A 16,431-nucleotide genomic window follows, 5' to 3' on the forward strand; every position below is an offset into this window, starting at 1 on the left:
GTCTTCTCTCTGAGTTCTCCATTGGGAAACCCTTGATAATATCAGTGGTTAACTGTGAGCATCGTCCTCTGAATGTGTTAGTCTTTGGCAGACCTCTAAGAAGACAGCTATATCATGTTCTTGACAGCATGCACTTCCAGCCATCCACATCAGTGTCTAGCTTAGGTAACTGTACATGGGATGGATACCCAGGTGGAATGGTATCCTGATGGCCCCTCCTTCAGTTTCTGTCCCATGTTTTGTTTCCACATTTGCTCACTTGAGTATTTTTGTTACTCGTTCTAAGTAGAACTGAGGCATCACCTCTTGGTCTTCCTTCTTCATGTGTTTCATGTGGTCTGTGGGTTGAGTCTTTGATATTCCAAGCTTTTGGGCTAACATCTGCTTAACAGTGAGTATGTACCAATGTGTTCTTTTGTGATTGGGTTAACTCACTCAGGATGATAATTTCTAGATCCATCCATTGGCCTAAAAATTTCTCGAACTCATTATTTTTAACAGCTGAGTAATATTGTATTGTATAGATATACCACATTTTTTGTATCCATTCCTCTGTTGAGGGACATCTTGGTTCTTTCCGGCTTCTGGCTATTATAACTAAGGCTGCTATGAACATAGTGGAGCATATGTCCTTATATGTTGGAACATCTTCTGGGTATATGCCCAGGAGTGGTATAGCTAGATCCTCCGGTAATGCTATGTCCAATTTTCTGAGGAACCACCAGAATGATTTCCAGAGTGGTTGTACCAACTTGCAATTCCACCAACAGTGGAAGAGTGTTCCTCTTTCTCCTCATTCTTGCCAGCATCTACGATCACCTGAGTTTTTGATCTTAGCCATTCTGATTGGTGTGAGGTGGTATCTCAGGGTTGTTTTGATTTACATTTCACTGATGACTAAGGATGTTGAGCATTTCTTAAGGTGCTTCTCAGCGATTAGAGTTTCCTCTGTTGAGAATTCTTTGTTTAGCTCTGTTTTAATAGGGTTATATGGTTGTCTAGAGTATAATTTCTTGAGTTCTTTGTATATCTTGGATATTAGCCCTCTATCAGATGTAGGATTGGTTAAGATCTTTTCCCAATCTGTTGGTTGCCGTTTTATCTTATTGACAGTGTCCTTTGCCTTACAGAAGCTTTGCAATTTTATGAGGTCCCATTTGTCAATTCTTGATCTTAGAGCATAAGCCATTGATGTTCTTTTCAGGAACTTTTCCCTTGTGCCTAGGTATTTGAGGGTATTACCCACCTTCTCTTCTATTAGTTTCAGTGTATCTGGTTTTAAGTGAAGGTTTTTTATCCACTTGGATTTGAGCTTTATACAAGAAGATATGAATGGATTGATTTCCATCCTTCTACATGTTGACCTCCAGTTGAACCAGCACGATTTGCTGAAAATGCTGTCCTTTTTCCACTGGATGGTTTTAGTTCCTTTGTCAAAGATCAAGTGACCAAAGTTATGTGGGCTCATTACTGGATCTTCAATTCTATTGCATTGATCTTCCTGCCTGTCTCTGTACCAATACCATGCAGTTTTTATTACTATTGCCCTGTAGTATAGTTTGAGATCAGAAACAGTGGTTCCCCCAGAAGATCTTTTGTTGTTGAGAATAGTCCTCGCTATACTTGGTTTTTTGTTGTTCCAAATAAATTTGCAGATTGCTCTTTCTATCTCTGTGAAGAATTGATTTAGAATTTTGATGGGGATTGCATTGAATCTATAGATTGCTTTTGGCACGATGGCCATTTTTACTAAATTCATCCTGCCAATCCAGGAGCATGGGAGATCTTTCCATCTTCTAAGATCTTCTATTTCTTTCTTCAGAGACTTGAAGTTCTTGTCATACAGATCTTTCACTTGCTTGGTTAGATTCACTCCAAGATATTTTAAAATATTTGTAACTATTGTGAAGGGTGTCATTTCCCTAATTTCTTTCTCAGCCTGTTTATCTTTTGAGTATAGGAAGGCTACTGATTTGTTTGACTCAATTTTATATCCAGCCACTTTGGTGAAGTTGTTTATCAGGTTTAGGAGTTCTCTGGTGGAAGTCTTAGGGTCACTTAAGTATATTATCCTATCATCTGCAAATAGTGAAATTTTGACTTCTTTCTTTCCTATTTGCATCCCTTTGACTTCCTTTGGTTGTCTAATTGCTCTAGCTAGGACTTCCAGTACTATATTGAATAAGTAGGGTGAGAGTGGGCAGCCTTGACTTGTCCCTGATCTTAGAGGGATTCCTTCAAGTTTCTCTCCATTTAGTTTGATGTTGGCTACTGGCTTGCTGTATATTGCTTTTACTATGTTTAGATATGGGCATTGAATTTCTAATCTTTCCAAGACTTTTAACATGAAGGGATTTTGAATTTTGTCAAATGCTTTCTCAGCATCTAGTGAGATGACCATGTGGTTCTTTTCTTTGAGTTTATTTATGTAGTGGATTACATTGATGGATTTCTGAATATTGAACCATCCCTGCATTCCTGGGATAAAGCCTACTTGATCATGATGGATGATTGCTTTGATGTGTTCTTGGATTCGGTTTGTGAGAATTTTATTGAGTATTTTTGCATCAATATTCATAAGAGAGATTGGTCTGTAGTTCTCTTTCTTTGTTGAGTCTTTGTGAGGCTTAGGTATGAGCGTAATTGTAGCTTCATAGAATGAATTGGGTATTGTTCCTTCTGTTTCTATTCTGTGGAATAGTTTGAAGAGAATTGGTATTAGGTCTTCCTTGAAGGTCTTATAGAATTCTGCACTAAAACCATCTGGTCCCAGACTTTTTGTTGGGGAGATTTTTAATGACTTCTATTTCTTTAGGGGTTATGTGACTGTTTACATGGTTTATCTGCTCCTAGTTTAACTTTGGTATGTGGTATCTATCTAGAAAATTGTCCATTTCATCTAGATTTTCCAATTTTGTTGAGTATAGGCCTTTGTAGTAGGATCTGATGATTTTTTTATTTCCTCTGTTTCTGTTGTTATGTCTCTTTTTACAGTTCTGATTTTATTAATTTGAGTACTGTCTCTGCGCCCTTTGGTTAGTCTGGCTTAGGATTTGTCTATCTTGTTGATTTTCTCAAAGAACCAGCTCCTGGTTTTGTTGATGTTTTATATAGTTCTTTCTGTTTCAATTTGGTTGACTTCAGCCCTGAGTTTGATTATTTCCTGCTGTCTACTCCTCTTGGGTATATTAGCTTCTTTCTGTTCTAATGCTTTCAGGTGTGCTTTCAATTTATTAATGTATGCTCTTTCCATCTTCTTTTGTAGGCACTTAGAGGTATGATTTTTCCTTTCATGGCATCCCACAAATTTTGATATGATGTGTCCTCATTTTCATTTAAATTTAAAAAGTCTTTAATTTCTTTCTTTATTTCTTCCTTGACCAAGTTATCATTGAGTATAACATTGTTCAATTTCCATGTGTATGTGGGCTTTCCATTGTTTTTGTCCCCCATTTTTTTCATAAACAAGACTGAGCCTGTCTTAGGTCATTCTGACAAGAATGACTTCATTACCTGTTGTGAAATATGCATTATCAAAGCAATGCACTTCTGTCTTAGATTGGTAAGGCTCTGTGCAGAATCTTACCTGTCCTTGGCTTGCCAGCCTGTTAAATTAATAACTCTATCTGGAGGTCTGTTTTCAGTTTCAAGCCATGTACTTTGCCTGCCAACATGTTATTGTTATTAAAGACAAGCTTTAACATAATGGGCAGCAAAAAAGTATTTCCAGGATAAAAACAGCTAGCATGATCAACCTATATATGCCATTCTTGAAGACTGACCAAAATGGAAATACTGACCTCAGGCCATGGGTAATTTCATCAGCAGTATCTGCAGTGTCAAAGCTCATCAGAGCAGTATTCTTTAAATAAGTAATATCACTATGCAAAGTTAAAACTTTCTGAGAGGTGTTAGAATTATGCCAAATACATTGCAAGTTCGTTTCAATCTTTTCCTAATTATAATAACTATCATTGAAAATTTTAGAAGTAACACAACTTTACTGGTATTTGGCATGACACTTGAGATGGCTCCTTACTCTTAAACTCTGAACCTTCTTCCACTAATATGAAAAGGATATAGAACATCACTTCATTGTTCCAAACACCCATCTAAATCCCCTTGTATACTCAACACATTAGTAAGATTTTTTTGCTAAATGATTAACATACGTAGCTGTCTTAACATCTTGTGTCAATGCAATTGCAGGAGCAGTGGTGCTATTAATTAATGTAATTAAAGCTTTTATACCAGCAATAATCAAGCTTACTTCTTGATTATTACAATCTTGCTTCTGCTTTAAGTCTAACTCACTTCTTCTAGTACTTGCAAGCTTTTTGTTTTTCAAAATATCAAGGTCCTGTCATACTCAGGGCAAGAAAACAAAAGGTGATTGATAGACCCCCATAACAGACATGTCAGGTTTTCACACACTAGCACAATTAGAAAGGGTACAATCAATACAACTTATATTAAACACTGTAGAAGAAACAAAAGTAATTTTAACTTGAAAATTAAAAGAGTCTTAACATATGTACTAACACTTGTTTGAAATCCAGATCCTGTCCCAACTTTATCTTTTGGTAACATAACATCGTAGAGAACTCCAGATAACTTCTATATATGTCTCTGGAAATGTCCAGAACCAGCTTTCCAAATGAAGACTGTTAATTTCAATATTGGATTGATTTCTATACAAGTCTATGATTGAATTAGAATAACTGGTCACATTTAAGAAAAATAGAGGAGTCATTATAACTTCTCTTTTTGATTCTTTGTCTCACAAGATCTGAAAACTTGACTCAATGCAGCTTGTCCCATCTGGGATATAGGCAAGCAAAGGTGGCTCCAGAACATATGTCCAATACAGCTTCCCAGTCACCATTGTCAGGGCACTCAGCAACCTCATAGTTCAGCATCATTCTTTGTCTCAGCATCAGCATATCTCCCTAATCACTCTGGCAGCCATCATGCTCCTTCAGCATCTTGCAGAGAAAACACAAACATGCCCTCTTCCCTATGTTAAGTATCTGAATCGGATCATGCCATATGCCAGTAAGTGAATTCTTCCTTTTCACCTAGGCATAAGTATGTCTAGTTGTAGGGTGCCGTATATACTCAGCAGAAAGTTTCTTGGCACCCATTTTTTTAAAAAAAAAATTAAAATAAAAAGAACATGATGATTTAAATAAATTTTTGGTGTACTGAGATATCCCTCCTCCTTCTTTATTTTATGAAAATATTGTTTTAAAGTTCCATGGGTCTGTTTTACAATACTTTGTCCTAGATGATTATAAGGAATCCCAGTAATATGGGCAATATTAAATTTTTGACAAAAAGTCTCAAATGCTTGACAGCAAAAGCCAGTTCCATTATCTGTTTAAATATGATTTGGAACAGACAGCATAGAAAAACAATGTAGCAATTAGACAACAAAAGTAGGTCAAAGGGATACAAATTGGAAAGGAAGAATTCAAAATATCTCTATTTGCAGATGATATGATAGAACTGTTTGTTCTATGTTTTACCATACTTACAGGGTTATAGGAAGAATGGGAGTCCCTGTTGTCTTCATACCTTTGGCTCTCTTGGTGGGAGTAGACCTCTATTGATTCAGACAGAGCTGGTGGTCCCTGATAGCTATAGGCCCAATTGTCCACAGTGGCACAAGGCACAGGAATATAGGCAAATGTGTGGCCAGGGAATGTAGTGAGGATCTAAGTTTGTAGGTAGAGATGAGTAGTAGAAGATAGAGCACTGAGGGGACAGAAAGAACTAATTCCTGAGTGCTTTCCCTCATGCTGCCAGTGGACTAGTAAATGGAGAGCTTATCTTGATGTCACTGGTGGCATTAGTCCTATGGACAAAGGTAGAATGATGGGATTGGGAAAGGGGTGCATACCAGCATTACTATTAGGAGTAGGGACCAGAAGATGAAACAGAACAGACAGCTTTTCTTGGCTTTTAAAATTATTTTAATCATTTCCTCCAATTGTTTGTTTATGTCTGTCTAAAATTCAAAGGGATTTATTAATTTTATGATTCAGAATTTCAATCATGGTGCTCACTTCGGCAGCACATATACTAAAATTGGAATGATACAAAGAAGATTAGCATGGCCCCTGTACAAGGATGACACACAAATTTGTGAAGTGTTCCATATTTTTAGTCAGGTACCAGATACCAAAATGAAATCAGGAGCTAATATTGAATATATACAAAGAACTCAAGAAATTAGGCTCCAGACAACCAAATAAACCTATTAAAAATTGGGTACAGAGCGAAACAAAGAATTCTCAACAGAGGAAATTCGAATGGCCAAGAAGCACCTTAAGAAATGCTCAACTTCGTTCATCATCAGGGAAATGCAAATCAAAACAACCTTAGATACCACTTCACACCAGTCAGAATGGCTAAGATCAAAAATTCAAGTGATGGTAGATGCTGGTGAAGGTGTGGAGAAAGAGGAACACTCCTCCATTGTTGGTGGGAATGCAAGCTAGTACACCCACTCTGGAAATCAGTCTGGAGGTTCCTCAGAAAACTGGACATAGCACTACCTGAGGACCCAGCTATACCACTCCTGGGCATATACCCAGAAGATGCTCCAATATATAACAAGGACATATGCTCCACTATGTTCATAGCAGCCTTATTTATAATAGCCAGAAGCTGGAAAAAACCCAGATGTCCTTCAACAGAGGAATGTATATAAAATTGTGATACATTTACATAATGGAGTACTATTCAACTATTAAAAATAATGAATTCAAGAAATTCTTAGGTAAATGGATGGAACTAGAAAATGTCATCCTGAGTGAGGTAACCCAATCACAAAAGAACACACATGGTATTTACTCACTGATAAGCGGATGTTTGCCCCAAAACTTGAAATAGCTAAGATTCAACTAACTGACCACATGAAGCTCATGAAGAAGGAAGGGCAAATGTTGATGCCTTGGTCCTACTTGGAAGGAGTGACAGAATCCTCAAGAGAGCAAATAAGGTGACAAAGTGTGTGAGGAAAAAAATCTCGCGGGGGGGGGGCGGGGGGGGGAGGAGTCCGGCGGCGGGGTCTCAGCGACAGGCTTCCCAGCCGGTCGAGGAGGGTCCCACATTCACGCAGCTGTTGGTGGGTGGGCCAGCGGCTGCATCGGCAAGGTTCCAGGGTTCCAAAAGCTGAGAATCTGGTAGAGAGACCAGGCGACAGGTGGAGTCCAGTTTTCCAAAGCTTTACTGTTCATGGCATGTTGAGTGGATATAGATGGTATGCGCTTCCCCCCCAAAAGTCAAGGGAGCAGGACTTTTATAGGGAGGGGAAAAAGGGAGGGAATAACTTAATTAGCTATGCCCCTGGCCTTTTGATAATTCATTAATATTTAAATCTCTGGAGGTGGAGACTTATTAATCACGCCCTCTACCTGTGTGTTACATGACAGAAGGTAGCAGGTTAAATGGAGTTACCTCATCCAAGGCCCAACAAAAGTGTGGGACAGATAGTCAAGGAGGGGCCATCGGGAGACCACTCTACCTTGGTATCCATCCCATGTGCAGTCACCAAAGATAGATGCCTATATGGATGTCATGAAGTCCATGCTGACAGGAGCCTGATGCAGCTGTCTCCTGGAAAGTTTGCCAGAGTCTGAGATATTCAGACGCGGATGCTCGCAGCTACCCATTGATCTGATCAAGGGCTCCCAATGAAGAAGTTAGAGGACTGAAGGAGCTGAAAGGTTTGGTGTCCCCAAGAGGAGAGCAACAGAGCCAGCCAACCAGAGCTCCCCAGGGTCTAAACCACCAGCCTGGGATCACAAAGGGAGGCACCCATGACTTTAGCTGTATACTTAGGGGAGGACGGCCTTGTCTGGCATGGGTGGGAAAGGAGATCCCTGATCCCATGAAGGCTGAACACCGAGCAGGGAGGAATTCGAGGGTGGTGAGGGGGGATTGGGTGGTAGGTGGGGGCACACCCTTGTGGAAGCAGGAGGTGGGATGGGATAGGGGGTTCCTGAGTGGTGGGGGGAATGGGTTGAGGGGATAAAATCTTAAATGTATTTTAAAGAAATAAAAAACAAACAAAAAAAAAAAACTAAAGTGTCTTACCTAGAAACAGGAAAATCACACCATCATAGAAGCACAAGGAGGAGGAATGGGATAAGGGGTTCCAGGGTGGTGGGGGGAATGGGGTAAGGGGATAAAATTTGAAATGTAAATATTATAACCAATTTAAAAAGGAGAAAAAAGAAAAGTTGTTAGAACAAACATCTTTAATAAAATAGCCCTCTAAAAAATTATCTTGATACTAAAACTTGTCTTGAAAATTGTATATTGCAGAATACACAGCCTTAGTGTATCTACTCATAAAGCAAGCTGAGTAGACCTGCTCAAACCTCTGATGTCCTGGAATTCCATCTGGATGCAGTGAAGACACAGGGTTGGAGGCTTGTCAATTTATTCTTCCCCCACCCCTCTTCTAATATCTCAACACCCGTAATCAGCTTGAAGAAGTTAATGAAGAGTCAGCGCCCCTATTCCCTGGGCTTGGGGACTAAGGTGGTTAATATTGGGCTGTCTTTCTAGAGAAAAGTAGTGGGTTTGTTGGAACAAGGGAACTCTTATAAAGGACAACATTTAAGTGGGGATGGTTTAAAGGTTCAGAGGTTCAGTTAAATATTATTAAGGCAGGACCATATTAGCTCCAAGCAAGCAAGGCAAAGGAGGAGCTGAGAGTTCTGCATCTTGATATGACTATAGCCAGGAAAACTGACTCTTCCACACTGTGCAGAGCTTAAAAGACAGCACTCAGAGTAACACACTTCCTCCGACAAGTCCAGGACTCCTAACAGTACCACTGCCTAAGGACCCACCATATTCTAATAATCATAGCAAGGAACTGGGGATGGGGGTCAGTGAGACAGTGAGAGAGGAGAAGTTTGGAGGCCAGAAAGCCCACCTGGACTCCTACTACTCTGTGAGGCCTCTAGTAGAGCAGGAAATCTCTGCTCTTATTTTTATATATAAGCAGGTATTTACATTGTTTAATATCTACACACTGTTAAAACAATATGCCACAAAGTAGCTTGATGGAATTACATTTTTCATTGTTCTGGAAGCCAGAAGTTCAAAATAAGAGGCTTGATACAAAGATTTTCTCTGTTGCCTCCTGATGGTGCAGTACTGTCAGTAACTTACTGAGTATAGACTGCTCTTTGCTTGCTATGGCCTCAATTTGAGGGATGGCAGGGGCATTCTGGTATCTCTTTTTAAGGAAAACACTAATCTATTAACATTGTCTTTAATATTTATTAGTTTATTTAAAGGATCATTTTAAAATAGAACTATAGGACTTCAAGACGTTTCAGCATTCAGTGCTAGATAATAATGCATATTTTTATGTTTTCCCAAACTATTTTAAACAGGAAATAATGGTGGGAAATCTTGTTAAAGTTACTACCATTGTTTCTCAAGGGTGAAGTGACTCTCATGCTTGCTTCAAAATAATTCTTTCCCTAAGGGAGTCAATGACAACATAACAATTTTATTCTTTATTTCTCTAGTTTGGATTTGGGAAAGGGATTGCATCATAGTTTCTCTATATAGTTTTCAAAATTAGGGCACACATAGAGTTCCCAGAAGACATGGACACAATACATGTTCATATATCTGTCATATCTGATTTAAACTGATTAGTCTTCTGATTGTTGCAGTGGATGTATGACTGATTTAGGTTATTCACCTCTCTTTCTATATTGTGTTTATTCTAGAGAGAAATGAAAGAACTTTCCCAAACTTCTTAACTAAATGTATCTGTTTTCAATGCATAAGTTCGCCTGTCAGATTATGCATAGAATGTACACAATTCTGTATCAGTGCATATGTTTGGGTCTCTTGATGTCTTTCTTTCTGCCTCTCTGTCTCTCTCTCTTTCTTTCTCTCTCTCTCTTTCTCTCTCTCTCTCTCTCTCTGTCATCCTCATTGTTTGTCTCTCTGGTCAGCATGCATTTTGAGTTGTAAGGATTACACCATCAAATGGCAAACAGTTCTTTATAGAGCAATATATCTTGCACTGAGAGCCTGACCAACTTTTGAGTTAAAATAACACTTCCTTCCTCAAAAACCTCTCCATAAAATATTTTCCTTAAACTTTTCCATTTTGACTGAAATCAGAAAAGACATCTTCTTTGCTCAGATTTAATGTCAACACACAATTTCTGTTGTATTGTTTTTCAACTTCTCAAATCTCTGTGAATTTTGCCATAAGATACCCTGGTGTTCATATGCCTGGTGCTCATATTCTTGGCTTCTCCAGTCTACTTTTTACCTGGCAGCCAGCCAGCTATTTGCTATTTTCTGCTACTTTATTTTTCCTGAGTATTACTGTTTTTGAACAAATGGAAAGATTTTCTCCACAGCAAATTAGACATTACATCTGCCTGATGGTCTTATATTTTCCAACCTTTATATTTCTGTGATTCGCTGTTATTTTGAGTTTTCCTTGTTTCTCAAAGCTCCTAGCACTGTCCTTTCAAATACTTGCATAGAGACCTGTTTTTACAGTCTTTCTATGTAGGTTCTTCCAGTAAGGACTCTTCAGAGAAGGTATATCAGCTTCTTCATCACAGGCCTCCTGTGACCTGATATTTTCTCAAATCATGTCTGTTTAATTCTCTAAGGTCATTTCTTACGATATTATACATACTTTATAAAATAATATAAGAATAATATTGTTTATTGCAGTATTACTCAAAATAGCAAATTATTAGAAACTATCTACCTGTGGACAGATAGATAATAAAATTTTTGTAGTGATAAAGTAATTACTATTGACACAGAAATGAGTAAGAAAGGAATTATAATTAGTTTCCAACAATATCACATTAACTATCTTTTCTACAGAGTGAGTTTGATGATACTTATGCATTTTAAAGATGATATTGACATAGTTCTAAGTCTTCATAGATTAATTCTAGTTAGGGCTTGGGAAGTTTGAAGAGGCAAATGGTTAGATTGTTGCCAATTAAACAGACAAACTGGCCACTAACAAGTCTTCAAAAAGGATATAATCACAGAGTTCTCTCAGCAGCTATGATGTCTACTTTAATTTTATCATGCTCCTTTTCGCACTGTAGTGATTGCTCATTTGTGTAGAGAATGATTACAGAAAAGAGAGAGAATGTCAGATTAGAAACAGAGGAAAAGGGTAAGTAATTAATACAAAAAGTCTTTGGCTTAAAAACCGAGGTTAAAAAATAAAACAGATAAAATTTTCTTTTGCTAGGAAGACCTCAGGAATTGCCTTGTCTGATCTAAGTAGTGGCAGGAAAGTCAAGTATTTCCAGGTGTTCTGTGTACTTGAATGCAATGCTTAGGTTTGTGCTGAGGTTGTTAACATGGAATCAGGGTCATTTGATGCTATGGAAGAGTGACCACATTGACTGAGAAACTGTTAGTATGTAGGTAACTCAGAATTACTTATATGCTATTGTTGGTACATTGTAATGTTGGCACAGACTTATGCCTTTAAGGCTTTGACAATCTGCACATGCTCTTCTCACTATTTTACCCCAGATCCTAATATTTTACTGATCCAATGAAGCTCTGAGTTACAATACTTGAATTTAATTTTTTCTTTTTTCCTTTTGCATTGGATTTTTTTTATTTATTTATGTTTCAGATGTCATCCCTTTTCCCCATTAACCCTCCCTAGAGCCCCCTTATCCCATCCTCCCTCCTTCTTGCTTTTTTACCATTGTAATTGCATGCAAGTATTAAGATCAATTCTAGGTTGAGGGACTAGCAATGCAAATAGTCAAGGAATAAGCAAAACAATAGACACAAATAGTCAGGATTTCAAACAGGTGTTAGCACATATGTTAAGGCTCCTTTAATTGTCAACTTAAAATTGCTTTTGTTTCTTCTACAGTATTTAATGTAAGTTACATTGGATGTACACCTTCTAACTGTGTCAGTGTTTTGAAATCTGGCATGTCAGTGATGGAGGTCTACCAACCAGCATTTGTTTTATTGCCCCAAGTATCACAGAACCTTGGTATTCTAAAAATAGCTTGCAAGTACTGAATTTAATTTGTAAAAAGCCTTATGCAAGTGCATTCAAAAAAGGTTAAACAGATGCACAATCATTAAAATCACATTGAATTCTTGATTTGTTGGTAATAATTTAAATGTTAATTCCATAATTTCAAATTGTCTTCATGAAATCTAGGCACTTTGAGATGGAAATGGGTCTGATTTTATAATTGTTCTGAATTTCCTTTTTTCCCTCTCAAAGACATTCAGTTATTTTCAAGGTCAGCAAATTATGTCTCTTTCGAAAATATCAGCAGCACATCATGATAACAAAAATCTACATATTCAGATTAAAATACCCAACTAATCTTATTTTCAGTACTGGTGATTCATAAAATGTTCCCACATTGTTTTAGTCAAAATCACTTCTCTTCCTGTCCCATTTCTCCTTTCACTCACAGCAGAAGAGGAAGAGCTTGAGGATGGATAATGATAGCACTGTGTCTGAGTTCATTCTCCTGGGACTCCCCATTCAAGCAGAGAACCAAGCTCTGTACTCTTCCCTGATCCTGGTCATGTACCTGACCACAGTGCTGGGGAACCTGCTCATCATCCTGCTCATCAGGCTGGACTCTCACCTCCACACCCCCATGTACTTCTTCCTCAGCCACTTGGCCTTCACTGACATCTCTTTCTCATCAGTCACAGTTCCAAAGATGCTCGTGAATATGCTGACACACAGTCAGTCCATCTCATATACTGGGTGTGTTTCCCAGGTATATTTTTTCATAGTTTTTGGAAGCATTGATAGCTTTCTTCTAACCTCAATGGCCTATGACAGGTATGTGGCCATCTGCCATCCTCTCCACTATACCATCATCATGAATCTGAACCTCTGTGTTCTTCTAGTAGTAATATCCTGGGCCTTATCTTCAGCCAATGCCCTTGTACAAACCCTCCTCTTGGCCCACCTATCTCACTTTAGAAGCAATACCATCCCCCACTATTTCTGTGACCTCTCTACTTTGCTGAAGCTGTCCAGCTCAGACACTACCATCAATGATCTTATCATCCTAGTTTTAGGTAATATGGTTATTACCCTACCATTCATATGCATTCTGGTCTCTTATGGATACATTGGAGTCACCATTCTGAAAACTCCCTCCATCAAGGGAATCCGCAAAGCCTTTTCCACATGTGGCTCTCACCTCTGTGTGGTTTCCTTGTATTATGGAGCCATCATTGGACTGTATTGTGTCCCCTCATCTAATAACACTAGTGAGAAAAATGCCATTGTGGCTGTGATGTACACTGTAGTCACACCGATGCTGAATCCCTTTATCTACAGTCTGAGGAATCGGGACATGAAAGGAGCACTGAAAAATATCTTTGGCAGAACAAAATGATGCATCTTCTGCTTCCCATTAGATACTTAGGTCTCCTCCTTGATTGGCATGTGTACCATTTTCTCTCTTAATGGTTATCTTAAAGATATCTTAATCTGAACATCTTACATATATCTTAAATGTTACACTTTACCTCTTTTCTTGATCTTGATAATCTTAGGAAAGGGGTCTCCAAAATATATACACATAAGTCCTTTCTGTATTTCCCTTTGCACATGATATCTTTCCCCCAAAGTTGGAAAATTTAGTGTATCACTCTTCATTTGCATAATTGTAGCTTTTGGAATGATGATTTTTTTGCCTTTTATATCATGAAAAGCTTCCTTAGATAGGATTATTTTCACACAAAAATTTATTTATAGTCATGTCTTTATGTCAATTTATATATTCTAGAATTTTTTATATAGATAATGGTTGCCTTGAACCAGTAGAGATCAGCCCACCTCTGGCTTCTGAATGCTGGGATTAGCGGCAAGAACCACTATGCACAGCTTAATCTTATTTTTCAAATTTAATTCAGCAATATTTTGAATTTCAGCTGATAATAAGCTTAAATAAACACTGCATCTCAGACACACCATCAATGAACTGGTTATGTTTACTGCAGAGTGCGGTTCATCAGCCTCATAGTTATGTCTTCTGGCTTCTTATATACACATTGAAGTCACCATTCTGAGACCTCCATCTATGCATGGAATTTTCCAGCCTTGTGTTTGTAATACACTTTTCATTTTTATTAATACACGAAGAAATACATTTTTGTAAGAAGAGATGTTTTGATACATATATGTGTTGCATAATGCATGTTGTATAATGAATAGGAGTATCTACTAAATGTTTGGCACATTTATGTGGTATAAACACTCAGAGTTCATTCCTGTACTACTTTTGTACTATGTACTCCATCATTATCACCCCTTGTCCTTCTACTATGAAATCAACACTATAATTCTCTTCTTTGCTCACATTTCGTAGACATTCCCAGCTTTTCCTTCTTCCCACATAGTTTTCTCATCATTTTGTAATTTTTCTTCATTGTTCAAATTTTTGTAGTATATTCTTAGGCTGATATTAACTATGCAGTTGCCTTCATTTTTCTTCCAAACTCAGTGGTCCATTGATATCAGGTAGACAAAATGGGTACAGGTTCTAGTTGGTGAAAAGTGTTTTGGAAACCTCTTTGTTTAGGAATATCAAGTTTATGTGAAGTATAAAAGTGGAAAGAAAGAGTTTAGAATTGCCTTTCATATGGTGCTGCAGTTATGTGACATGAGTCTGTTCTCTATAAGGGTTTGGTGCCCAAGTGTATGGGCTGGTGGAAATGATATAAATATAATACTTATATAAAAATCTGAAAAAGTTAAACTAAAAATTTTAATCCAATTATACTCTTTTCTAAAATGAAATGGGCTCCACATTTAATTGCATAAATACATTGTCCTCTGTTTCCCTCTGATATATTCAAACTGTGTTTTTGTTCTTGGAAAATCACCATGAAAATACTTAGCATCATTAATGGTAGCCAATTACTCTGACAGATATTTTCATATCTAGTGATTATTATGAAGAAATGGATTCAAGTACAGAGAACTTAGTTGGTGTTCTGCTGCTCCACCAGCAATTTAAGTGAATGTGCTTCTCAGACTATTGTATGTTAAGATGATTCCTTAGACTGGTATACTACGTGGAAACTTCTGAAATCACAGCCATTATCTTGTCACTGAAATATTAATTCATATTTATAAAAACTGAGATAATGTCTAAAGAAAAGAATATATACATAGCCATCACCATTAAAATATATGTGCATATACTTCTGTACCATATATATTATATATATTATAATATATTCTATATCTATATACTATATATTATATTAAATATATCCATGTATGTGGCATTTTAATGAATACTATTAAAGTATTCATTTAAAAATCACTAGAGTTAAATGATAGAAATCAATACTATAAGTGCTACAGTTCCCTTGTAAGTTATATCTTCTTTACCCTTGAAGATAGTGTCTTACCTGTTTCTTTCTTATTAGTGTATAGTAATTATACGAAGTGATGGTTTTTTTGTTTGAGTTTTTGAGTCAAAGTCTCACCTAATGGCCTTGGACACAGGTGTAGAAAACCATGAATACCACAGCCACTGAGAGTAGGCTGAATCTTTATTTCATAGAGATCATGTGGATTATGTAGTTCAAGTAGACCAGGCTAGTCTTTAGTTCATAGAAATCTGCCTGTCTCTGTCCTCTGAATACTCATATTAAAGTTATCACCATCATACATGTCTCAAAGGAATGAGTTTTAATTATCACCTAATGGCCTTGGACACAGGTGTAGAAAACCATGAATACCACAGCCACTGAGAGTAGGCTGAATCTTTATTTCATAGAGATCATGTGGATTATGTAGTTCAAGTAGACCAGGCTAGTCTTTAGTTCATAGAAATCTGCCTGTCTCTGTCCTCTGAATACTCATATTAAAGTTATCACCATCATACATGTCTCAAAGGAATGAGTTTTAATTATCTCTGTAATATATATAACGTTGTTTGAGGATATTGACCTCCTGCATTACACTCCCTTCCATTTATTCACCACACTCATAAATGTCCTCTTTTGCCTTTCAAGTCCTGTTTTTCAAAATTCCATATGAGAGAAAAATTGTGAAACTTGTCTTTGGATGTCTGGGCAATCTAACACAATAATCATCAATTCTATCCATTTCCTATAAGTGACATCATTTCATTCTTTATTAATGAAAATTTCATTATTTTCTCTTTTGTTAAATAATATTTTGAATATGTTCTTTGAACATTTCATACATGTTTGCAATATACTTTGATCATACCAGCCTCCCACTATCTACCTCCAGGACATCTAGTGAAGAATTTAACATGTTTCTGTCTCAGAGTTCCATTAATACGTCTCATGTGCACAAGCATATAGGACCATCTACTATGATCTGGGGAAGTTATAAATGGCAAGACTTGC

General features: G+C 37.3%; 1 protein-coding gene and 1 non-coding gene across 2 annotated transcripts; both read left to right on the forward strand.

The window, feature by feature from the left end:
- Nucleotides 1-6,060: 6,060 nt before the first annotated feature.
- Nucleotides 6,061-6,167, forward strand: LOC117704870 (U6 spliceosomal RNA). Its single transcript, XR_004606378.1, has one exon. It is a non-coding gene; the product is annotated as a U6 spliceosomal RNA (small nuclear RNA).
- A 3,477-nt stretch (nucleotides 6,168-9,644) lies between these two features.
- Nucleotides 9,645-15,935, forward strand: LOC117703882 (olfactory receptor 1J21-like). The gene is made up of 2 exons (XM_076928617.1): nucleotides 9,645-11,200; nucleotides 12,492-15,935. The coding sequence occupies exon 2, from the start codon at nucleotides 12,510-12,512 to the stop codon at nucleotides 13,431-13,433; it is 924 nt and encodes a 307-aa protein (XP_076784732.1). The 5' UTR covers nucleotides 9,645-11,200; nucleotides 12,492-12,509; the 3' UTR covers nucleotides 13,434-15,935.
- The last annotated feature ends 496 nt before the right edge of the window (nucleotides 15,936-16,431 follow it).

Source organism: Arvicanthis niloticus, chromosome 2 (assembly GCF_011762505.2).
Source record: "Arvicanthis niloticus isolate mArvNil1 chromosome 2, mArvNil1.pat.X, whole genome shotgun sequence".
In the NCBI taxonomy this organism is placed as follows: Eukaryota; Metazoa; Chordata; class Mammalia; order Rodentia; family Muridae; genus Arvicanthis; species Arvicanthis niloticus.

What these genes read in the sequence shown, in the direction of transcription:
- LOC117703882 (XM_076928617.1), top strand. Translation starts at nt 12,510, where the DNA reads ATGGATAATGATAGCACTGTGTCTGAGTTCATTCTCCTGGGACTCCCC.